Raw genomic sequence first — 25,120 nt, 5'->3', positions numbered from 1 at the left:
GTCTAAGATATGGGAACACAGGTCTGATGGCACACACACAATCTCAGTGCTCAGGAGGCTGAGGCAGGAGGAAAGGCAAGTTGGGAGACAGTTTTGGCCATATAGCCCTGTCCAAAAAACAAACAAACAACTACCCACCAAACCAAAATAAAACAATAAAGAGCAGGAAGGGCTGCAAGTGACTGAATTGAGTTCTTGATGGAAATGACTTAGAGGTGGAAAGATTTATTGTGACTCCCAGTTTCGGAGGTGCTGTCCATGGTTGGTGGATCCATGCTCTGGAACATATTAGCAGGAGAGCTTATGATAGAGGCTGGCTGTGCCTGTGCTGGCCAGGGAGAGAAATGGGCAGGGATGGTGTTCTTCCGAGAGCCCGCCTCCTCCAGCTAGGCCCCACCCACAGCCTTTAGAACCTCAAAGTAGTGCCACCATTTGAGGGACAAAGTATTTAAAGTAGAGCCTGTGCAGGACACTTCCCATCATAGTGAGGTCGCGAGGGAGGGCTGGAGAAGCTCTGAATGGTGGTCACTGAAGTGAGACGCTGTTTTCTCTGACTCCAGGTACCGGGTAAACTTCAGACCCAGATTTGTCACCAGGTATAAGACAGTGACCCAGTTGGAATGGAGGTGCTGCCCTGGCTACAGAGGAGCCGACTGCCAAGAAGGTCCTAGAGACCCCATGAAGACCCCGCGGCTCCCACCTGCTCGGCCAAGAAACAACCTGAAGAAAGCCACAGGTAAAGTGTCATCAGTGCCCTACTGGGCATGGCCAAGTTCCTGGTGTTGATACAAATGGCAGGGTCTAGGACAGACAGGCGAACACCCATGTGGTGGAAATGTTATTTGAAGGGGCTCAGGGCTGCTTGTCAAACATTTTCTTTATTCATATAACCGAATTTGAGGGAGTTAGGATTATCTTTTAAAAATATGAAGCTTAGCCAGGAGTGGCGGTGTGCGTCTGAGAGGCAGAGGCAGAGGCAGGAGGATCGCTGGGAATCTGAGGCTCACTGGGGCAACCCACTGAGACCTTGTCTAACAAATGAATAAACCAGTGACTCAATAAGATGCACATAAGTAGACTTGTTCCCTCTCTGTTCGGATGAGCTGTTTGCAAAGCTTGAAGTCAGAATTCTCATGTGTCAGCAACCTTTTTGCTCTTAAGCATAACGAGGGTGAACTTCTGTGGGTAACTTCTCTTCTTACTATTTTACCCTTGTAGCAGCTTTATTTCCCCTCTTTTTAATTTCAAAGAAATGCAGACCAACTTGTTCTGTAAAATTAAATGTTAAAGTATTGTTTTTTTTAATTTTCCCATAAGACGCTTTAAGTTTTGAAACTAGTAATGTGTCAGAATATTTTTGTAAAGTAGATGTTTAAATAAATTTTATCACCAAAGTAATGCATATAAATTAGTGAGTGTTTGTAAATCACAGGAATTTTTTTTTTTTTTTTTTTTTTTTTTTACTTTAAAATAGTAAAACTTTCAGGCATTGAATGTCTTTAGGATAAATACGGCAATGATTTGCTATGGCATATAAATGTGGGTGGTGACCTCCATTAAGTTAATTAGTACACTCATCACCACCCACACTGGGCTTTAATCCCTGAACATATTCACACTAATAGCCAAAGGGAGGTGCCTTTGGCCAGCGTCTCCCCACTTCCCCCAACTCCAACCAGTCCCCAGTACCCATCATTCCTTGTGCATATGAGTTTGACTCTTTAGATTTCAAGTATAAGTAAAGTCAGAGTGAGAGTGTCAGGACTATACTACATCAAATAATGCCCTCTAGGTTTATCTACCTTGTCTCAAGTGGCTAGACTTTCTTTTTCTTTTTCTTTTTTTAAAGATTTATTTATTTTATGTATATGAGTGTTCTATCTGCATTTACATTAGCCAGAAGAGGGAATCAGTTCACTTTATAGAGGGTTGTGAGCCACCATATGGTCGCTAGGAATTGAACTGATGACCTCTGGAAGAGCAGACAGTGCTCTTAATCACTGAGCCATCTCTCCAGCCCCTCTTTTTCTTTTTAATGTGTGTGTGTTTGTGTGTGTGTGTGTGTGTGTGTGTGTGTGAGAGAGAGAGAGAGAGAGAGAGAGAGAAAGAGAGAGAGAGACATGTTTGCAGGTCCCTATAGATCCAGACGAGGGTATTTGGTCTGTCGGTTGTAAGCTATTGTGAGATGCCTTGTGTAGGAGCTGGGAACCGAACTTGGGTCCTCTCTGGAAGAGCAGCAACCATTCTTAACCTCTAAGCCATGTCTCTAGCCCTGCCTCCATATCTGAATACCAGTACTGCTGTAGGTGAATTTCAAAGCGAAGACTGCTGTGGTGTTTTATATCTGTAATCTCGCATGCAGGAGGCAGAGGCACAGACTGTGAGTTCAAGGACCCTGTCTCAAACCTGCCTGCCCTACGAATGTTTATTGACCTTTTTCTCACAAGCTGGATACTAGCTATTTGGGATAAACCCAACACAGTTTCTGACTCCTGCAAAATAAGCACTGAGCAGTCATTGCAAGCATTGTGAAAGAAATGCTGTGGGAGATGTGAAGCAGGGGCCTGTTGAGTCCCAAGAACTTTTTTTCGGTTCAAGTTTTACTTTATCAAAGTTTAAACATATGTGTAACTTCACAAATCAATGTTTTATGAGGACTAATGGAAGGACACCGATTCACTTTCTGCTTCAGAACTAATTTACTGTCAACACTATTTGCTTTTCTTCGTGCGCTGGGAATTGAACCTAGGGCCTTGTTCATGGCAGGCAGATGCTGTACTCTTGAGCCATGTCTCCAGCAACTTTGACTAGTAGCTGAGTCTAGGAATTGCCCCCTTGTCTGTCGTCTTCTCATTATGGAAGATGAAGCTCTAACTCCCTTTGTCCACTCCTCCGAAGTGCTTTCCAGTTACACAGTCTTTATCCATCATGGATATTTGCTGGATACAGTGCAGTAACTATGCAGAATTTTGTAGGTGAGCCCTGGAGTGCATTATGAATTCCTTAGAGTTGGAAACTGTGTTTTTCCTTTGTTTGGTCTTCAATGCTTTTATTTCTATTTCAACCCAAACTTGTCTCTGTTATGTCTGTCCCTCCTCATGTCCAGGCACAGCAGCAGCATTTGCTTGAAGAGACTCTTCTAGGAATCTTCTCCCACATCCCTCCCACATCTGTAACTAGTCATCCTCCAGCCGTCACCCTGGGGTCTTAACCCTTCTCTCTTGGTTGGAATCTGTCTCCTCAGTTCATCCCTTCATCTGGCTTGAAGACAGCTTCCCATTGCCGCTTTCTCGTTTCTTTCTTTCTTCTTTTGAGATAAGGTCTCATATAGGCCAGGCTAGCCTCAGACTTGCTGTGTAGCTAAGAATAACCTTGAACCTCTGCTCCCCCTGTGTCTATCTCCAAGTGTTCGCAGGTGGGAGCCACCAAGCCTGGTTCGTGGAACTAAAACCCAGGGCTTTGTGCTTGAAAGGCAAGCAAGCAGTCTACCACTGATCTGTGCTCCCAGCCCCTTACAGTTCTTTTATGAAAAGATTATGTAGTAGGTGAACTTGTTTTGCATGTATGTAGTGTGTGCACGCGTGTGCGTGCGCGTGCGTGTGCGCGTGCATACACACGCAGGGGTGTGAGCACATAACTTTTCTTCAGAATTTTTAAGACATGGCTCAATTTTCCTAACTTTTCGATACTGCTGGTACCTAGTCCAAAAACACCCGATTGTAACTTTTCTATGCTTTGGGGTGATCTTTGTCCCTTCTCTTTTATTGCCACATTAATGGTGTCTTTCAAGAAAGGGAAGAAAAATGCTTATTTTCTAGCCATTCATTAGACGGCGAAGCACACATATAATGGCAGAACTTGGAAGGCTACAGCAGGAGGGTTGGAAGTTTGGGATCAGTGTGGTTTACACAGTGAGACCCTGTCTTGAGAACAAATGCTTGCTTTCTCTCTGTAGTATCTTTCATTTACTGGCTTCAGAGAGCGTAGCAAGTACGATTTGATTTTGGTTACTCAAATTATAGATAATTTTTCATTATTATAATTATTTTTTTTGGTGGGGGGAGGATTTGAGACCAGGTTTCACTATGTACCCCTTGGCTGTCCTGGAGCTCCCTATATAGACCAGGCTGGCTTTATGCTCACAGAGATCCACCTGCTTCTGCCTCCTGAGTGCTGGGATTAAAATGTGCACCAACATACTCAGCTGCTCCCCTTGCCTGGCTCAAAATAACATTTTCATTATCTGCGATTCTCTTTTGCTTGTTCTTTTTTTTTTTTTTTTTTTTTTTGAGACAGGATTTCTCTGTGTAGCCATGGCTGTCCTGGAACTTGCTTTGTAGACCTGGCTGGCCTCAAACTCAGAGATCCACTTGCCTCTGCCTCCCAAGTGCTGGGATCAAAGGCATGTGTCACCACTGTCCGGCATTATTTCTAGCATCTTAATATGGAATAAAAATTCCGGTATGTTCTTTATAGTTCTCTACGGGAAAGTACTTGCTTAGGAGTTCAGATATTTGGTTTTGAGTCTTGTTTTCCTGCTAAGCGCACTTTATGAATAAAGGCTGCTTGCTGTGACAGTCTGTGTGAGAGTCGAGAGAAGAGACAGGAAACATGAAACTGGCACACCTACAGCGTGCTGGATTCCAGGCTCTTTCATTGCCAGCCACATGTGCAGCCTATGTGATCGCGACCATGTCATTTGGCTTTCTCCTTTCCGTTGCCTCTCCCTCTGGTTGTCAGGCTTGCTGGTATGAGCCTCGTCCAAAGTCCCTCTACTCCATGGCCACCCAGGGTGGGGAGTTTTTGTCTCCTACTCTTTATTCAGTTGCCTTAGGTTACTGTAGCTGCTTTCTTTTCTTTCTTGTTTAATTTACTGCTTTCTCTCTACTGATGTAATTCCATTTCATGATTCATTACTGTGTTTATTATCTCTCTGTCTTTTGGATTGTTCCCCTACGTTCTTTTTCTCAAAATAAGATTGTTAGAAACCAAATGTTTATATGCTTCCATCTCTTTTTCTTTTCTTTCCTGTCACTGCTCCCCTTTTTCTTGAACCTGGGACTTCATGCATGCTAGGTAGACATCTCGTTTGCATGTCGTATCTGCCATCTCCATAACAAGGCCCAGCAAGACTTTTAGCATAGTAAGGATGCTAAGAAAAGTGAAAGAACATTTCTGGGGGTATTTGAGGACAACCTCTAATCTGGGATGTCACCGCTGAGACGTTTGATCTCTCCGAAGTGCTTTGTGGCATTTTATTCCCAGCAGTCAGCTTATGGGGCACCTACAGTTCAGTGGGAATGATGTGTTCATACGACACAGTAGACAGTAGGCTATAATGACGTCAGTGTGAAAGACATCGCTGACACCTTGCTTGGTGTGCACACTCAGCCCTGGCTCGGCTGCTCATCTTCTTTATAGGGGAGAGCAGTGAAGCTTACAGCGCAAGTAGTAAATAGTAGAGCCCCAACCCCTTCTCTCCCACAGAACTTCTTGCAGCTAGACACTGGGGCCGCCATGGAAGGCTTCGGCATCTTCTGCAGGCACCTTGTAGAGACTGCTTGCTCATGTCCAACCCTTTCTCTGTTTCAGATACTGACCCAAGCCGGGTCTCACAGCCTAAGGCAACCTTGTCACCAACGGACGCAGCACACCCAGGAAAAGCAGCAGATCCAAAGCAAGGTCCTCCGGAACATCAGCAAACCAAAGTCCAGGTGCTGGAGGAGAAGGTTGTCCGACTCACCAGGATGGTACTAGACCTCCAGTCTTCCGTGGAGGAACTGAAGGAGAACCTCAAACACACCATTCAAGACGATGGCAGCAAAGGGCCAGCCTCCTGGCTCGGCCACCAGCACCCGCTGCCAACCCCCGATGGCACCTTTGCGGAAGACACAGAGCTGAGCCAGCTTCCTAGAAGCCTTGGCACCAAGGAATCCGGCATGAAGGATATCAAGTCTGAATTGGAGGAAGTCAAGGACACCCTGAAGACCAAGAGTGACAAGCTGGAGGAGCTGGATGGGAAGGTGAAGGGCTATGAAGGGCAGCTCAAGCAGCTGCAGGAGGCTGCCCAGGGCCCCACCGTCACCATGACAACCAACGAGCTGTACCAGGCCTACGTGGATAGCAAGATCGATGCCCTGCGAGAGGAGCTCATGGAGGGCATGGACCGGAAGCTGGCCGACCTGAAGAACACGTGTGAGTATAAGCTTGTGGGCCTCCAGCAGCAGTGCGACGACTACGGCAGCAGCTACCTGGGGGTGCTCGAGCTGATTGGGGAGAAAGAGGCGAGCCTGAAGAAGGACATTGCTGCCCTGCGGGCCCAGCTGCCAGGCCCCTCGGCCCCGCCAAGTTGCTGTGACAGTCCAAAGGGTGGTGACCTCGGCCAACAGCTCAAGACATTAGACCAGAAAATCGAGAGGGTTGCTGAGGCCACCAGGATGCTGAACGGACGGCTGGACAATGAGTTTGACCGCCTCTCCGTTCCAGAGCCAGGCGCGGACTTTGATGCGCGATGGAACGAGCTGGATGCGAGGATCAACGTGACGGAGAAGAACGCAGAAGAGCACTGCTTTTACATCGAGGAGACCCTCCGGGGCGCCATCAGCGGTGAGGTGGGTGACCTGAGGAAGCTTCTCGACCAGAAGATCCATTCCCTGGAAGACCGGCTGGGGATGGTTCTGCACGTGGCCAACAGCTCCGACGTGGAGTTTCCACCCGAGGGCCCAGCCTTGCCCGGGCAGCCAGGGGCTGGGAATGCGCAGGTCCTGATGGAGTTAAGCCGCCTGAAGGACAAAGTCCAAGTGGTCGAGGACATCTGCATGCAGAGCCTGCCCCACGGGCTGGACGGCGCCCTGCCTAGTGAAGAGGACCTCACACAGGTCAGCCTGAGCCTTTTGGACTCCCTCAATGACACACTGCACAGGAAGTTCCAAGAGACGGACCGCAGCATCCAGAAGCTCCGAGAGGACTTGAGTGCCCTGCACTCTCAGCTGAATCATTCGGGGTGTCGGGGCGCCTGCTCGCAGAGTGGGCTAAGCGACAGCCGAGCCGGCGACAGTGCGGAAGCAAGTGGCTTTACTAAGACCGGGGAGCAGGAGAGGACAGCGGGGACTGTGGCTCCGTGCTGTGGCCAGCTGGAGGAGCGCTGGCAGAGGCTGCAGGACCAGATGCTGGCTGAGCTGGACACGTGCAAGGAGGGTACCCACGGGGTTCAGAGCGGGATGTCTGCCGTGGAGGGCAGGGTGGCCCAGCTGGAGCAGACGTGCAGCAGGCTGGATGCCATCTCGGGGGGTCTGCAGAAGATCAAGGAGGGGCTCAGCAGACACGTGGGCAGCCTGTGGACCTGCCTCCGGCAGATGAACGGGACGCTCAGGTCACACTCCAGAGACATTTCTGGCCTCAAGAACTCCGTGCAGCAGTTCTACAGCCACGTTTTCCAGATTTCTACGGACTTGCAGGATCTGGTCAAATTTCAGCCATCAGCAAGTAAGCGGGTGGACGGCCCCATTCCGTCACACACATTCTCAGTGCAGGGCCCAGCTGCAGTTTGGGAATTAACTGTATCAGTGCTGCCCCAAGTAGGAGTCCTAGGTCAGTGCCAGGGTTAGGGCTGGGGTCAGGAGCAACAAGCCGACAATGAGGAGCCTGGCCAGGCTGGGATGGAGCTGAGCTGGGAGAGTTGCTCAACGGCATGCCTGAGGCCTGAGTTCAGTTCCCAGCCAGGTCAAGGGAGGTGTGGTGGCTCCTGCTCATAATCTTAGAACTTTGGAGAAGGCAGGAAGATCAGAAGTTCAAGGCCAGCATAGGCTACACGAGACGCTGTCTGAAAAGAAATGCATACGAACTCACACACACTCACTCACACTCACATACACTTGCATGCCCACGCACATAGCAGGCACACACACACACACATAAACACACACACACACACACCCCATGAACTTCTGAGATAATATAGCTTCCTGGCAGCATTCAAGCACATGACCTGAACCTTATAAGAGTGTCAGTTTGCAACACACTGCAAATAGAAAAAGGGAAACCTAATTTAGCGCAGACAGATGGCAAAGAATTGATCTGGGCTACGGCTGGGGCTGGGTGAGGGTTTGGCTCAGGGGCTCGGGGTGTGTTGCACTAGCCTGTGCTGGGCGAATCCCCTCCACGCAAAGCCATTGACGTCTCTCCCGGCATCACACTTTGACTGCGTTGTTATCATCTTTGTCACCATCACTTCCATTTCCTAACATCCATTTCGGCCATGGCGCACCTGGGGTGATGTAGATACACACAGGACGCCAGACAAAAGCAGTTTGGGGGCAGGTGACCTAGGAATCCCAGCCATAATGCTAAGAGCAGTGCTCACTGCAGCAGAGGCACACAGCAAGTGTTTGTGGAGGGCTGGAGGCAGCGGCAGTCCCTTGAAAGTTTTAAGGAATGCAGTTCACAGTGGGAGTTTTACTTTTGCCATTTTCATCTAAACTTCACTTCTCTATAAACTTCACTTCTCTACAGCTCTTTCTAATCGGAGTCGAGAGGAGAGGTTGTCTTAGTCAGGGTTACTGTTGCTGTGAAGAAACACCATGGCCAACATAACTTGGGGAGGAAAGGGTTTATTTGTCTTACACTTCCACATCAGTGTCACTGTTCTTCATAGAAGAAGGTCTGGACAGGGAGTTAGGACAGGAACTCAGACAGGGCAGGAACCTGAAGGCAGGACCTGATGCAGAGGCCATGATGCAGAGGCCATGGAGGGATGCTGCTTCCTGGCTTGTTCCTCATGGCTTGCTTAGCTTGCAAGATTTCTGAAGAACCCAGGACCAGTTGCCCAAGGATGACACCACCTGCAGTGGCCTGGGCCCTCCCCCATAACTAATTAAAAAGTGGTTACAGGCGTGCCTATGACCCAATGTTACGAAGGCATTCCTTCCTTTTTATTAAACATAGATTTTTTTTTTTTCCTATCAAGAAGTAAAATCTACAGTTTCCCTCCATCTATTCCTCCCAGTTCCTTCCGCCCATCTGGGTGGATCCGCCCATCTGGATCTACTCCCTTGCTCTCTCTCATCAGAAAAGAACAGGCTTCTAAGAGATAACAACAAAACATAACAAGATAAAACCCAAACCTATCATATAGAAGGCAAACCAACAGAAAAATAGCCCCAAGAGAAGGCCCAAGAATCAAGAGACCCGTGCGTTCACACATTCAGGATTCCCATGAAAGCATTAAACTGAAGCTGTAGTTTTGACCTGCCAAGGATCTGGTGCGAACCCCACAGGTGTGGGCCCCGTGATTGCTGCTTCGGTATCGGAGTTCATGCGAGCTTTGCTCAGTTGTTTTAGAGGGCCTTGTTCTCCTGGTGTCATCCAGGGTGAGCGGCATGGACCCATCTGCATTCTACATGTGACAATCCCGTTTGAACAGCACCACTTAATGAAGATGCTGTCTCTTCACAGTGTGTATTTCAGGCCTCCTTATCAAAGATAAGCTGTCCATGGCTACATGGGCTTCTGTCTGGATCTGCAATTCAATTCAGTTGATCAGTGTGTCTGCTTTTATGCCACTATCATGCTATTTTTATTACTATACTTTGTAGTATAAGAGATCAGGCCTGGTGATACCCCCAGCAGTTCTTTTGTTGTTTAGGATTGTTTTAACTACCCTGGGTGTTTTGGGTTTCCTGTAAAGTTGAGAATTGTCCTTTCAGGATCTGTGAAGAATTGTGTTGGAAGTTTGATGGGGATTACATTGAGGATGAAAATTACTTTTGGTTGGATGGCCATTTTTACTATGTTAATTCTAGTGATCCATGAGCATAGGAGATCTTTCCATCTTCTGCTGTCTTCTTCAATTTCTTTTTTCAAAGTTTTAAAGATTTTGTCTTTCACTTGCTTGGTTAGAGTTACCTCAAGATATTTCATATTATTTGAGGCAATTGTGAAAGATGCTGTTTCCCTGATTTCTTGTTCTGTTTGTCATTTGTATACAGGAGGGCTAATGATTTTTGTGAGTTAATTTTGTATCCAGCTGCTTTGCTGAAAGTGTAGTTCTTTGGTGGAATTTTTGAGGTCACTTATGTATACTAATGTATACTATCGTATCATCTGTGAATCGTGATACTTTGACTCTTTGCTTTCCAAACTGTGAATCCCCTTGATTTCCTTATTGCCCTTATAGTCTTATTCATCTATTTCAGACTATAATACGACTATTAAGATTAATACTCTCATTGATCTATTTAAGACTTCAAGTTCTATATTGAATAGGTATGGAAAGAGTGGAAAACTTTGTCTTGTTTCTGATTTTAGTAGAATTGCTTTGAGTCTCTATTTCAGTTGATGTTGGCTATGGGCTTGCTATAAACTGTGGAGGAATTTTCTTTATTGAGGTTCTTTCCTCCCAGATGACTTTCGCTTGTGTCAAACTGACATAAAATTAACCAGCACAGAGGTCATGTTTATAAAACACTTTCTGTGTGCCAGCATGGTCCAAGCCCTCGAGGGACACTGCAAACGAATGCGTGTGCGCGTGCACACACACACACATACACACACACACACACATGCATGCATGCACGCACGCACACACTTGCATACACACAGCTACCTGGATGGATTCCATAGCGGGTAGGTGGAGATGAGATGCAAGCTGACAGCATGTAAAAATCTTGTGTCTCCCAGGGTAGAATGCCAAATTCCAAGGCCCATGAGCACTCATGGAGCACCAGCTGTGTGTCGAGGAAGCCATTTCCCACTCTCTGCTCTCCTAACTTTCTCTTCTCTTGTCCTCCCACAGGCTTCTCACTTTTTCTACCTTGTTCACTCTGGGTGACTCAGGGCTGTGCCTCCCAGCTGAGTCTTCCTGGCTCCTGGGAGCCTACGCAAACTTCCGAGTAGGCCCCCACCGAGAAGGAGCCATGGGGAGGGCCAAAGCCAGGTCCTGGCACCTCCTGAGGTGCCGGGAGAGTTCATGGTGGTCATGTCGACATGCTCTGGACTTTGTCTTAGAGCACCGTGCTCATTTTACAGATAAAGAGTCATCGGGGCCAAGCAGGGCTGTGCACTGTCCCCAGGCTATCTGCAGCACACCCCACCGAGGCTCTCTCTCAGCCGCTTGTATCTCTGGAATGTACAGTTAAGGTCACCAGTCCTGTGTGTTCACAGAGCAATTGTCCCTTGCAGTCAAAATGCTGTCTGGATTGTGCTTTACAATAACAGACACAGCCAGATATTTCCAGTTAATTGGCAGTGCTGGACAGCGTGGGAATCTGTCTATTCCTAGGCTCTTCTGTGTGAGGTTGGGTAACTCTGGAGACGATGCCGTTTCCACGCACCATCCTTCAGATTGGGGCCACACTGTGAATGTGGACCACGTGGGCTTGGGAGAACTTGTGATTAAGAGGAGCCAAAAATAAGCAGTGTTCTCTGACCTCCAGAGCCACACCCAGGGCCCAGGAGACTGAGAAACCAACAGCAGAACATTTGCTGAGCACTGCATGTGAGGCGCTGTGAGGGTGCGCAGAGACCACGGGTGCCATCCTTCCCCACAAAGCATCCTCAGGTCTGTGAAGAGAGTGCAGTCTGAGCTCAGTGAAGGAGGGAGTGTGGGCTGTGCAGGGACCCGCTCTCTACCCAGGAGCGCTCAGTGCGCCCCCTGTAAGTAGGATCCAGTGGCTCGGTATGCGGCAAATGTGAATAAGATAAAAGGCCAGCAGGGAACCAGACATGGAGGGTCACAGGAATTGGCTGTGACCTCACTGGAACACTGAGGGCTTCTCAAAGGAAGAAGCCGTTCATTGCCGTTCATTGAGCTGTTCATTGCTGAATCTAGTTGAGAAGGGAGGATAAGAAAAACTTCCAGAAGAATGTGCACGGATAACTGGGAAGTGAGAAGTCACGAGACAGGAAGAGAAGGCATCGGTGGGAAAGACTTCGGTGTGAGAGGGTGGTATTTTTCTGTTCTGTAATCTCCTACCCCAATCTCGGTGGCGGCTATTTTCCGATAGTCGTGGGTCAGGAGGCTGCACGGGGCTCAGCAGCTCTTCTGTGCAATGTCAACCCAAGTCAGTTACCCACATAGCTGTGCTCTGTGCGTGGCAGGAAGGTTCAGGTTCACGGCGGCCACAGACCTGGCGTCTTGGTGAGCCTCTTCCTGAGTGTCTGTGTGGACTTCCTCACATTTTGCTGCTCTCAAGGAGTAGAATGTCCAACGTGGTGGTAGCTGGCTTACAGAGAGAAAGCAAAGCTATGGTCTCCTACAGGCGTGGACTGGAGCTAGCCTGGAGCCGCTCCTGCGGCGTTCATTCTGTCGGTCACAGCAAAGGAGCTGAAGGGTAGCATGGTTTCCACATTGGGAGGACAGAGTTCCAATGTGGAGTCCCTCCTCCCACAGAGAGCAGCAGCCCAGGGGAGGGGGTGAGGACCGATTGCAGGCCGGGAACATAAACTCGTGTTCCCATTGTCTGCTCACAGATCCTGTTCTTGTGAGGCTCGTGTGGAGTAGGCTGAATTACCCAGCTGGCCTCAGTTGGGTCTTTTCTGTATCCCAACAAGCCACGTGCTCTTGTCTGGGGCTTAAGAAGGATTTGTATACAAAAAATATGTTCATATATACATATATATGTATGTATATATATATATACATACACACGTATGTATATATATATACATACATACACACATATATGCACATATAGACACACATATGTGCATATATACAAGTATACATGTATGTGTGTGTATAAGTGTATACTTATATGTATATATGAATTTCCTGGGACGCTGATGAGTATACAATTTCTGAAAGATGAATAATTATACATTTACAATAATTACTATTATCCTTTAGACAGGCCTCGATCTTGAGGTTCCCCAGCCTCCTGAGGCCTGGGATTGCAGGGTGGCCACTGTGGTGTTCCGTCACTCTTGACTGCAGCTCTCCTGACTCCTTACATTTCCATGCATTCATTCATGTTTCAGTCACTCACTAAATCTCTCACCTGAATCCCAGTCTGGCCTTGAACTCATGGTAGCTGTCCTACCCCAAGCTCCTGAGTGTTCCTAGGTCACAGACATCACCACTCCTGATTCAGTAGTTTATCTGGCAGATTTCTCCTAAGCTGTGTCCTATTTCAGCCATCATGGATCTGATACTCTGCAGGAAAAGACGGAGAACAGCCGTGCTAGTGAAGACCCAACTTTAGTTAGCAGCCAGGACCTTGAGGAAAGATGAAACATAACAGACAACGGGAGACAAGAATTTGTTTTAGCTATATGCTCAGGGAGGGCGTGCCATGAAGGTGACATCTGAGATACAAATCTATTGAGGACGTAAAACCCGCCGTGATCTGTGCAGGAAACCGGCCCACTCAGAGGGAACAGTGTGATCGAAGGCTATGGGTCAGGAATGGGTTTGTTCTTTCGAAAAAATAAGGTTGACCAAGAATATCAGCCAGCAGAAAGTGAGAGGCTGCGTGGTAAAAGAGGAGCAGAACCTGGTTATGCCGAGTTACGTAGCTCTGATGAGGGCTTTGGGTTTGGAGTACGAGGAACAACTGGGAGACTGTGCTGCTCCCGCAGGCTTGAAATCTCATGCGCAGGGAACCGTGGCTTGGGTAGGTTGTGCACCCTGAACATGACCTGCTTTCCTCATCTGTGAGGTGGAAATAACGGCGCTAACGGTGATTTGCCAGTAGCAGGGATTATACAGCCCTTGGTGAGAGTGGAGGAGAGTGGAGAGGGGAGCCTTGGAACGGGTCAGTCCCTTCCAGGGACATCTGCAGAGAGACGCAGGCTGCTGGTACTCCCCCTTCTTTCCTGTATTAGGGGCCGCATGGAGGGTGTAAGCACCTAGAAGTCTCCCTGCCGGAACCCACACCATCACATCCTAACACCCTTCAGCACGGCAAGCTTGCTCCTTCTGAGCACAGCGGGAGGTTGGGAAGTTTCTAGCCTTTGCTCTGCACACCAAGACCTTCGGGTCGGGGCGTAGCCCTGGGTTTCCGCATGGGTGGCACTGTTGGTCTTCAAGCCACCTTCAGACATCCTTGCTTTCTTGTCCTTCATTTCATCCTCCTCGGGCTGTGGCTGCTCACCCAGGCCCTGCCCCCAGATGGACATGAAGGGCAGTGTCAGCTTTCCTGCCGGGGACCTGGGATAGCCCTAGGCTGCAGGCGTCAGCAGAGACTGAGGTTGCAGCGTCACCAGGCCTGAGCTTGAGCTGAAGCTCGGTGTTGTAGGACTAGCTGAGAGGAAGGGAGTGTTGCTGTGGTCAGGGTAGTCTCTTGTCACGATTCCAAGAAGGCACAGCCATGCGTAGATACACCCACACGCAGCCGTTCAGCATCCTGTGGGGAGAGCGTGTAGGCGTGGGTCTCATTTTGTGGCTCCCGGTCTTGCCCCCAGGGAATCCCTCCTTTGGAATTCACAGACTTAAGGGTCCTATTTTTACCAAGCTTCCTACGGTAAACCGGTAAACCGTAACAATGAAAAGCGCAGACTGGTGAAATACGGAGCCTTCAGTCTGGCTGGGGCTGGTGGCCTGCCAGCGGCATCCTGCTTGGCTTTGGCCACAAGCTTGAACTCCGCTGAGCTTGGGGGCATCTTGGGCCCAAGGTACAGGGATGGACTCTCAGAATTCTGTGAACTCACAGAAAATAAATGCACATGCACATCAGGCTGTCAAAATGCACAGGCTGTTCTCCCCTGGGGCATCTGGCTTTTATTACACCCCCCTGCTTGTAAATAGCAGCTTTTATTCATCAAAATGTTGAATTTTGGGTCTGGAGAAATGGCTCAGCAGTGAAGAGCATGCAAGGCTCTACCAGAGGACGGAGTTCAGTCCCCAGAACCTACACTGGGGAGGTGCTCATGGCCTCCTGTGACTCCAGTACTGAGGGGGCTCCAACACGTCTGGCCTTCTCGAGGACCCCTCCATTCACATGCATGTATGCACTCGAGTGCGCGCAGGCACACACGTGTGAACAGAGGAAGACATGGGTGCACACACACAATTTAAACAGTAATGATGCTAAAACAACAGCAGCAGCAGCAAACTTCTGAATTTGACTAGAGCCTTCCACAGGGCCACATCAGGCAGGGGATTCACTGCAGAGGTTAGGTGAGCCCTGGAGGTCAGGTCAGTCTTAGAAGGGGAAGGAGCATCACCTCACAGGGGCCGGGCGGGTGCAGCCAGAACGCAGTGGGGCAGATAAACTCCTGGACTCTGATTACCACTAACACAAGGTCGGCTATGTGAGGGAGCCGCTGGCAGGCGCTGTTGTCTTTCAGAGTTCTTCCTATTTTTAACCTCTGCATAGAACCCACTCCCTTGAGCGTGCTCAGCCAGTCCCTGATGGGCCTCCCTCCAGAGCTCATTCATAGAAATACCAGAGTTACAAGCTTTGTGTGAGGCCGCCCGAGCCTCACTCTCCTCTCCCGCCCCTTGCTGTAGTGCAGAGACATCAGTTCTGATGTCACTGCGGAGAGTAACACGTGTGATACAGCTGTATGGGGACTCCTGCTGCCACTGGTCTGGAACAGGCAGACATTAGGTTCTTGGACCAGTTTTGCCCTTCTGTGGGTTTCCCCATCCTCTCAGCTGACTCCCCTTCCACTGGAGTGGCCACAGGTTCTCTGTTCTTGAAGGTCCCTGCAGCGTCCTCTGTGATAGAACCCAGAATCTCTCTCTTCATCTAACCCGAACGGGAAACCCACGGGAGGGGTCTGGTCGGAGCAGGGCCCTCCTTCTGCTGGGTGCGTTCTGCTGCCTCTCCTTCCGTGCTGTCGAGAGCGACAGTTGAGATGGCGCAATGATGGCCTGTGAGATCTGAGCGGCCTTTCTCGTGCTCACCAGCTGCCACTTCACGGTCAGGCCTCCTGTCTTGCTGTCACCTCTCCACCTCCTGCAAGGAGGGCCAGTACCTGGGAGTGACGTTGGCGCCCTGGAGCCCATGTTCCTGAGTACCAAAGCGGCTGCTTCTCCTGCTGCAGGCTGTCCTCCCGGACTCGGGCCAGCTACTCATGCTGGAGCCTGGGTTAGCCTTGAACTCACTGCCTCAAACTTCCAAGTGCTGATTGTACAGGCACTACAGCTAGATGGTAGAGCTTTTTAAAGTTTAAAGTTTCAATGACCAGATCCTCCAGCTTCAATATGCGGCTGGAAGGGAGAGCGTCTGCCAGGCAGGCCCAACCCATGACCCACAGGCCGTATGTGTGGTTAGCCAAAAACAGCTACAGATGTGGCCTGACGTACAGCCACAGACTCGAAACATGATTTGTGTGTGTGTGTCTTTGTATGTGGTGTGTGTGTGTGTGTGTATGTGCACACGCACCTGTGTATGGAGGTCAGGGTTCAAGCTTGGAGTCTTCCTTTGTCATTTTCTACTTTTTAATTGTTTTATTTTTTCCTTTTTTTTTTTTTTTTTTTTTTTTTTTTTTTTTTTTTTTTTTTTTTTTTTTTTTTTTTTTTTTTTTTTTAAAGAGGGTTTCTCTGCAGCCCTGGCTGTCCTGGACTCCCTTTGTACACCAGGCTGGCCTCAGACTCACAGAGATCCGCCTGCCTCTGCCTCCCCGGGTTGTTAGTGTTTTATTTTTTTTTTAAGGCTCCTATTACTTGGGTGTGTCCACAGGAGCACGCAGATGCTCCCAGAGTCTAGGAGCATCTGGTTTCTGGGGCTGGAGCTGCAGGTGCTCGTGAGCCACCTAAGCGGGTGCTGGAACCTGGGTCTTTGCGGGGCCGCGCCGCACACTCACGCCAGGGCTCCTCTCCAGCCTGTCTCCCTCCCTTCTCCAGACAGCCTGGAACTCGGTTTCCCGACTTGCCGACAAGCTCCAGGCATCCAGTGGTCTCAGCCTCTCTCGTAGTACGAAGTTACAGGCACTGTGGGTGCTGGGGTCCGAACCCAGGCCCTCAGCCTGCATGGCAGGCACTTTAGTGAAGAGGCCAGCCCCCATCAGCCTTTTTTCTTTTCTTCTCTCTCTCTTGCTTGCTCACTCACTTGCTTTTAATTTTCAGTTCTTGAGCAAATGCTAGACACAGGGAGAGCAGACCTCACCGCCAGCCTTCTGATGGATTGCACGCAGTGCGCTGTGGTCAGGACCTGCCTGGCTGACAGGAGGGAACACTGCCGAGTCGGAGGCTGAGGACCACGGAGCTTCCTGGAACCCGGGATGGCAGACCCTAACAGTGGCAGTGAGGGTCCTTCTTGTGTTCCGGGGGCTAGGCACCATCCGGTGGCCAGGGGCATAGCTGATACCTGCCTCTGCCTCTTGCTGGGAGCTCGGCCCCTGTACTGGTGGGGTACTGAGGCAGCAGATAAGGGTCTAGACTCCGGTGGGTGGAAGGAAGGTGTCAGTGCAGCTGGAGTAACACTCCAGCCTCCTCGGGAGTCTTGAGTGACTTCAACGTTGGCTTTTAATTAGGGAACCCCATCCCCCTTATTTTGAGATAGTTTTGCTCTGTGTCCCTGGCTGGCCTGGAGCTCACTACATGACCCAAACTGGCCTCAAACTCATAGCAATCCTCCTGCCACAGTTTCCCAAGTGCAGAGATTATAGGCACGAGCTGCCACATAAAACTTAACCTGAGCTCTGGAGGACAGAGCAGGGTCACCCAGGAGTGAGCCCTCCTCCCCCTCGCTCCTCCATCCTCGCCTGTTGACAGCTGGGCCTGCTGCCCTGGTGAGTGTTCTCACACTCACTGCTCAGGTACACAAGGAATTCACCATCCGAGTGTGAACAGTGTGTGCATTCAGAATTCTCTCTCTAGACTGAACGGTGCTGCTCAGCCTTCGGTAGCACTTGGTAATAAATGTCCGAGGAAACACCATGTGACACTGGGTGGACCCACGCTGGGAGAGGCTGGGCCTCAGACCAGGCCTTCTCACTGCTGTCTAGCTAGGAGTTGGCTGGCAGTTTCCCAGCAGCAGCTCTGCTCACCCCTGCAGCCCTGCCTTCCCCTCGGAGACTCTTTGCTCCAACAGGATTTTAAGTTCTTGCTTTATGGCACACCTGGCATTGAGGGAACGGATTAAATTAAAAGGAATTACCATGGTCCTGTGTACCCAAACTGTCCAAGTAGAACCGGAGAATCGTAGTGATTTGGGGGTAGAATTAGGAGTCCCAGTGGCCTGGCTGGATGGCAGTAACCGTCATACTTCTAGAGCCTCAGCGTCATGTGCCAAGTCCTGGGGACCAGAGATAATGAAGGTGCCCCAACTTGCTTCTTGCTTCAGAAACAAGATTGCTCAGGCCCCACTGGGCGGATCTCGGGCGGTCACAGAGGTGATGGTGTGCAGGCTAGCCTGCACAGATGGGGGCAGGCCCAGCAGAGCAGAGGGGCCAAGCCAGGGGGTGCTCTGGGGACAGCTCCGGGATGGAGGCAGGAGCTGGGCAGCAGGGGAGACGAAGTCTGGTTTTAGGGCAGTAGAAAGCAGATTTCAATTCATGTCTATGAATTGTTCGAAACGGTTCATGAGGCTTTTGTGTGAGTGCCCAGTGCTCTTGACCTTTCACCTCCCCTCACCCTTCATTCCCTCATCCCCTTCTGCGCTGTTTTAAAACTTTGATGTACATGCTTGTTTTACGCATTCATGTGTGGAGGCTGGGGATCAAGGCACACGGTCTTTCACAGTTTCTAGCTTCCTTAAAAAAATGTATATTTTGTGTGTGTATATGTCAGTGAATAAGTACACACACGCACACACGCAAAAGAGCCTAAGAGGATGCCAGATCCCCTGGGACTCAACTTATGCACAGCTGTGAGCTGCCACGTGGGTGCTGGGAACTGAACTTGAGTCCTTCAAGAGTAGCCATTGTTTTTAAGTGCCGAACTCTCTCTGGCCCTCGGATTCTTACTTTGTGGGCATGACTGTTTACCCACATGTATACACATGCATCAAGTTCGTGCCCATGACGCTGGCGCTAGGGTGGGGTTCATGTTCGCATGCGCACCTGCAAGGAGTTTACCCACAAGGCCTCTCCCTAGGACTCTGTGCCTATGAGAAACCCTATGAAAACCTCCTTCCTTTTTACTTGCCTCGTGCTCTTCCTCCAAAATAGTCTCCCTCCTGCTTGCACCTCCTGTTTGTTTCTGTTTTTGAGACAGGGTCTCACCATGTTGCTGACTGTCTCAGTGTCTGATCTTCTGCAGACCAGGCTGGCCCCTCAAACTCAGAGATCCTCCCTCCTCAACCTCTTGAGTGCTGGGACTAAAGGCGTGCGCCACCACAATTGGCTCCTAACCTTTCAGTAAAAACAAGAAAGTGCATATTTACCACGGAATGGGGAGAAGGCTCAGAAGCGCCAAGCAGGTGTGAGGAGTTGGGACTCCCTAGAACTCACATACGTGCAGGTGGCTGTGGAGCCGTGCTCCTATCCTCAGATGGCAGAGGTAGGGCATCCCCAGTGCTAGCCCTGTTAGTGAGCTCTAAGTCTGACGGAGAGAACCTGTCCCAGTGAAAAATGGAGAGCCACTGAGGATGATTCGGTGACATTTGCATCAGTTTGTAACACATGAGACCTGCACATCACATGCAGGAAACACGAAAATAGGTTTCCTGTGAGGAGACGTGCTGCAACTTCCAACAGCCTCTCCTATAAAACATACCCAGGCACTTTGTAGTCCCATGTTTAAAGTATTAGCGGGTTTTCCTTGGGAACTCTACTTCCTGCTCCAGGCTCCCCACCTGTGTCTTCCTCACCTTTGTCCTGTGTAAGACCCTAAACTCTTCATGGTTTCCTCCCTTGTTTCCAGGAGGGTGCTTGTGCCAGTTTTTATTTTTCTGAGAGGTTTCCATCGTGTAGGCTGGCGGAGAACTTGTGCTCTCCTGCCTCAGCCTCCCGAGTGATGCCAGGACCTTCACACCATCGCATCCACATACTGCCTGCATCCACAATGGGATGGTCCAGGAGTTCTTCTTAGAGCTGAAATCGCCACTTCTAGAATTCCTTTCTGTGGAGCTTATTCTGTCATGAACACTGGTCAGAAAAGGCCGAGAAATAACTCCCTGGGGTGCTCTGGCCACCTGTCTTGGGTGGAAGGGGAGCATGCATTTGACTTACAACATAATTTTTATAACTCTTTAAAGCAGCTCTAGACAGTGGGCCACTGATGGTCCCTCATTGGAACTGTCCAGCTCTGGGCCCTGGAGCATTTTAGGCATCAGACTGAAAAAGGAGGCGGGTGGTCTTTGCCTTTGCAAGTGCTATGTTCTCAGATGTTTTGTGAGCAATAGCAAGGTCTTGTTGGAGAGCCACTTCTGGGAACGTATTCGGAGGAAGGAAGGAAGGGGCGGCAGTTCTCGGCTGAGTCATTGTGGTGGCCACCTCAGACGGGCAGACACGTGAAGGATGAGGTTCCTCTCTTGGGAGGACCCTCCACCGGTGATCTAGACGTGTGGGGAAATGGTGGCGCTTCTTTAGGGTCAGTGCCAACCGTAGGGGCCAGCAAGGTTCCTGACACCTGCCTGGCAGTCAACGGGTCTTCAGAGCAGCCCTTTACAAGCCAGCAGTGAGGCCACCGGCCTGACCCTGAGGCTAGCTTACTTTAGAGGCTGCAACGGCACTAGTTCCTCATGGGAACATGACTCCTCTGTGATGTGAGCATGCGTTGAAGGGACATGGGGTGCTGGAGCCATGCTGTTTTGGAGTGTCCCCATTTACATCCAGGAGGCCCCAGTTGTCTCCCCAGCGTTCCCTGGGTGATCTGAGGCAGCTTGGCTGTCATTCCTTGAGAAGATGCCAGGCAAGCTGACCCAAGCTCTGGTACTCTTCACATCCTGTTGGGGACAGTGTCTTGGCTACACAGGCACAGCCTTTGTAGGAAATCCTTGGCACTGATCAAGGGTCAGGGGAGCCTTACACTGGGAACCTGGAGACATTTTAACGGTTTTTCTCTCTCACTGCTAGCAGAGGAGCCCTCAGAAGCCACCCAGGCGCCATCTGGGAAGACCCCACCAGAATCCACCAGACCCTCAGAGGAGGCTCCCACTGAGCCTCCCCTGCTGACCCCACCGCCAGAAGATGCTGCCAGACCACCACAGACAGGCCAGCGGCCCGTACTGCCCCAGAGGCCCCTACAGCCACCGCCTTTGCCTGCTTGGCCTGGTCGCCAAGGCCTCCCCTTCCTGCCTGGGTCTAGCGGGGTCATCATGGAGACCGGAGAGGCTGGGCCTCCAGGCAGGATGGGCATGTCGGGAAGGGGCCTGCCCCAGGGAGTGGACGGACAGATGGGGCAAGGGCCCATTCCTAGCTCGGAAGGCTACGCAGGCGCGCCAGGTAAACCCACGCTGCAGAAGGCACAGGGCGGCAGACGCTTCTAGCCTGTGCCTGTCGGTGGATGTGTGTTGTGGGTTCAAAGTTCCACCTTTAAGGACCACGTTCAGAAAGGTAGCTTCCACAGGGTATTAGGGTAGAGGAACCTCTCTTTGCTGATCTGACGTGGGCACTGGGGACACCTCAGAACACAACAAATATTTAAAATGTACTTTGCCTGCTGTTGGGGGTGAGAGCAGTGATGCCGACAGCCAGAGTTAGGGTTACAGCCATGCTAGAAGGGAGAGTTCTGAAAGGTACCTGCTCAGGATCTGACATCCGCTCTCTTGTTCGCAGGCTACCCCAAGTCTCCTCCTGTAGCCACCCCAGGTATGTCTACTCAGAGCCCTGCACTTCCTGCCTCCTCCCTTGAGGCTGCTGGCATGGCAAGAGGGCCAGCAGCCTTTCCATGCCTGGCAGCCCCATGATCCCAGCCTTTATGGACTGAACGGCCAGAGGCTCCGAGGCAGGACCTTCTCTTCCTACCGGTCTCTGTTCATGTTTTCCAAGCGGGATGGGGGGGGGAGGGGCTGGGTGGGCTGTCCCCTGTGTGGTCCTGACCCGCTTCATTCGCTGGCAGGCAAGCAGCTCCCTGGAGGGTTCTCTGCGCCCAGCACCAGCCCTGATGTGGCTAGTGCACAGCGTCTCTTCTCGTGCTTTCTTGTCCACATCCTCAGCTTCACATGTGCTGACTCCAGTCAGTCCCCTTGAGGCTTTCGTGTGTGTGCAGTGTCTGTGTCGCAACCTCCCTCCCCAGCCGCCCCCCATCCCGGTTTCTCTGGGGGCACCCTTGGTCTGACAAGGGAGCCTCTAGACCTAGCAGGAGGCATGGCTTGTACCCTAACCCTTGTCCACTAACCCTTTCAGAAGACAGGCTAGTCCAAGCTCGCCTGCCCCTCTCTGTCCTAGGGGTGCCGCTGCCTGCCCTGGTGTCCTTCTCAGCTGGTCTTACCCAGAAGCCTTTTCCCAGTGATGGAGGTGTGGTCCTTTTCAATAAGGTGCTGGTGAACGATGGGGGTGTGTATAACCCCAACACTGGTGAGTATCTGAGGGAACTCTGCTCTGCTCCACCCACATGCAGGTAGCCACCCCCTCCTGTGCTGGCCCCCAGAGGCTGGGGAGAACCTAGGCTAAAACTCCAACTCTGGGGCTGCAAGTGCAGGAGGGAAGCACAGGGGGTCATCACACACTCGAACTGCTGCTGCTCTAATTTTAATGGTTGCTAAAAGGATTTTTTTTTTTTTTTTTTTTTTTTTTTGCCAGCCCTGCCCTGGCACACTCTAATCACCTGTCTTCCAGCTATCCTCTAGTTGGTCATCAAGCGTGCTTTATCTATGAATCTTCAGAGGCAGAGACTCCCTTGAGAATCTTGTGTTTTATGATGAGCCGAAAAAGGGCTGTGATCTCTCCAGAAGGGGCTGAGCCTGCAGTGTGGGACCTCACACAGAGACAAAATTAAACAGAGGACTTTGGAGGGCGTCTGGTCCAGGGAACCTGCTACGAGCTGTGACAACACAGCCTTCCTTCTCTTCCTCCAGCTTGTACTGTCTCACCCCCTTCCTGAGCCATCCCCTGATATGCCAGCCCAGAGCCCTTCCTGATGGCCACGCATGGGTCACCCAGGACAATTCCATCTGGGCCATGGGGCAACCCTCTGAGGCAGACAGGAAGGAGGTCTAGCCTTGCCCGGTTTCCTTACCTTTAGCAGTTATTGCTCTCATTGATGAAGACATGAACATGGCCTCCACAGGAGGGGAGAGGGTCTTGATTGTCTTCCTTGTAATTTTTAGCCACATTTTTTTTTTTTTTTTTTTTTTGCCACAATTCCCTGCCTGGTCACCATCTGCCTAGGTCACACTGGTTCTGATATGTCAGTTGCACCAAAGTCACTGGCAGACCTTAGAGAAAGAATTCAGGCATCCCAGACTGCCAAGCTTTGCTCCCAACAGTCTTTCTAGTCTGTACCTAGAGGTTTTGTACCAGAGTTGGTTGTTGATTTTGATTGAGAATGAGGTTTTTCCTTTCGGGCTAACCTGGTTGTAGGAGCACTTACACAGGCGGGTGATCTTCACAAGCAGGCCAACAATTGCTGTCACTCCTAGAACAAGTCCATGAGCAGGCTGCCATCAAGGTCTGGGTGACCTGGAGCTAGGCTTGCCCCCAGGACACTGTGGCCTGATCTGCCCTCAGTCAGGTATCTCCTGACACACTCCAGGATCTGCAACAGGGTGGACCCAGCCAGACTCAAGGCTGCACTCTTTGAAGGCTCCTTTCATAGTTTCTGGATCCTAATTACATGGTGACATCTGGCTTATTGGTTAGGTGTAAAGGCCTGATACCTTCCTATCCTGGGATGGAGGCTATGAGTGGTCTTCTCCAGTCACTTCCTTTGCCTCTCAGGACATGTGGGCACTGGAGTTATTGGAGAGCAGGGCTTCTGGCCACAAATGACCATCACCTATACCCAAGAGGCTGCAGCTTTCAGATGAGGAGGGTTAACATGACCTCCTAGGGCCAGGTGGTTCAGCGTGTTGGACAGCTTTCTTTTCATCACATCTGAGATTTAGTAAGATGTTTTACATGGCTGGGTCCTGGTCCCAAGTCTGCTGTCCCACCAGGGCCATGGCTGGTTTGTTTCTAGCCTGCTATATATTTAGGCAACAGTAACACAGCTCCGATACCCTAGGACTGGAGTATAGGTTTTGGACGTTAGGAGCCCAGGATCGTGGGCTATGACATGAGTTGTGGTCTGGTTCTGTGGCTGCAGCGAGAGGTCACACCGGGCCTGGTGACGGACAGCGGTCGAATGCTTGTTGGAATGCCCCGGGCCCTGGGGTTGCTCTTCATACTGGAGAAGATGGGGCAGGTGGCACGTTCTCCCTAAGCGAGCCTGCCTTCCACAGGTCTGGCTGACCGGCCGTCCTGACCTGTGCAGGGCGACGTCACCCAGGGCACGGGCAGTGATGGCACCACCTCAGCTCACCTGTCTGCTTGGCTCTTCCAGGCATCTTCACGGCGCCGTACGATGGGCGCTACTTGATCACGGCCACCCTCACCCCCGAGAGGGACGCGTACGTGGAAGCCGTGCTGTCTGTCTCCAACGCCAGTGTTGCCCAGCTGCACACCGCTGGGTACCGCAGGGAGTTTCTGGAGTACCACCGTCCCCCTGGGGCCGTGCACACTTGCGGGGGCCCGGGCGCCTTCCACCTCATCGTGCACTTGAAGGCAGGAGACGGGGTCAATGTTGTGGTGACTGGGGGCAGACTGGCGCACACAGACTTTGATGAAATGTACTCCACCTTTAGTGGCGTTTTCCTGTATCCTTTCCTTTCCCACCTCTAGGGGAGTCGGGAGGGGAAGGAAGGCTGGACGAACCCCAAAGCGCTAATATATTCAGTTTGTGTACCTGGAGCACAGCTCTAGCTCGCTGCACACTCCACCTGCCCCAGGTCAAAGGCCTTACCTCCCTGTAGAGACTGCCACCCCTAGTTTCCAGACAGCTGTGCAAGTGACACCTGATTAATGGGGCCCCCATTTTCCTGTCACTGTAACTGGACGAGCAGAAGACGTGGTGAGTCCCCGTGGCTGGAAGCTGGCTTCTCCTGTGCTGCCTACCCTCCAGCTCTGCTCGAGGGTCCTGGGTTGGGCCCACTCGGTGCTACCTGCGGAGGCTCGAGCTGCTCCCCAGCGGGATGAGCCTGGGGCAGCTGGAGAACACGCGCCTCTCTACACTGCACATGGAAGACGCTGAACACTGAAATGCTGGTGTGGCCTGGACCTGGGGCTCACTGTGGGCTGGTCCACACTTGGC

General features: G+C 50.9%; 1 protein-coding gene across 2 annotated transcripts in view; it reads left to right on the top strand.

The window, feature by feature from the left end:
• Emilin2 (elastin microfibril interfacer 2) overlaps window positions 1-24,889 on the top strand; it is a 48,359-nt gene extending 23,470 nt beyond the window's left edge. The window contains exons 3-8 of one of the 2 annotated variants that reach the window (XM_055610099.1): window positions 561-736; window positions 5,593-7,485; window positions 20,908-21,273; window positions 21,607-21,639; window positions 22,219-22,347; window positions 24,314-24,889. In XM_055610099.1, coding sequence (XP_055466074.1) covers window positions 561-736; window positions 5,593-7,485; window positions 20,908-21,273; window positions 21,607-21,639; window positions 22,219-22,347; window positions 24,314-24,651 — 2,935 coding nt within the window. In that variant the 3' untranslated portion in view covers window positions 24,652-24,889. Of the gene's footprint in view, window positions 1-560; window positions 737-5,592; window positions 7,486-20,904; window positions 21,274-21,606; window positions 21,640-22,218; window positions 22,348-24,313 lie in introns of both variants that reach the window. The other variant, XM_055610098.1, reaches the window with a different exon arrangement.
• The last annotated feature ends 231 nt before the right edge of the window (window positions 24,890-25,120 follow it).

This window comes from Psammomys obesus, unplaced genomic scaffold, assembly GCF_907164565.1.
Source record: "Psammomys obesus unplaced genomic scaffold, mPsaObe1.curated_primary_1811, whole genome shotgun sequence".
Taxonomy (NCBI): domain Eukaryota; kingdom Metazoa; phylum Chordata; class Mammalia; order Rodentia; family Muridae; genus Psammomys; species Psammomys obesus.
Note: the sequence above shows the minus strand (reverse complement) of the source record. Positions and strands in the feature narration are given on the sequence as shown.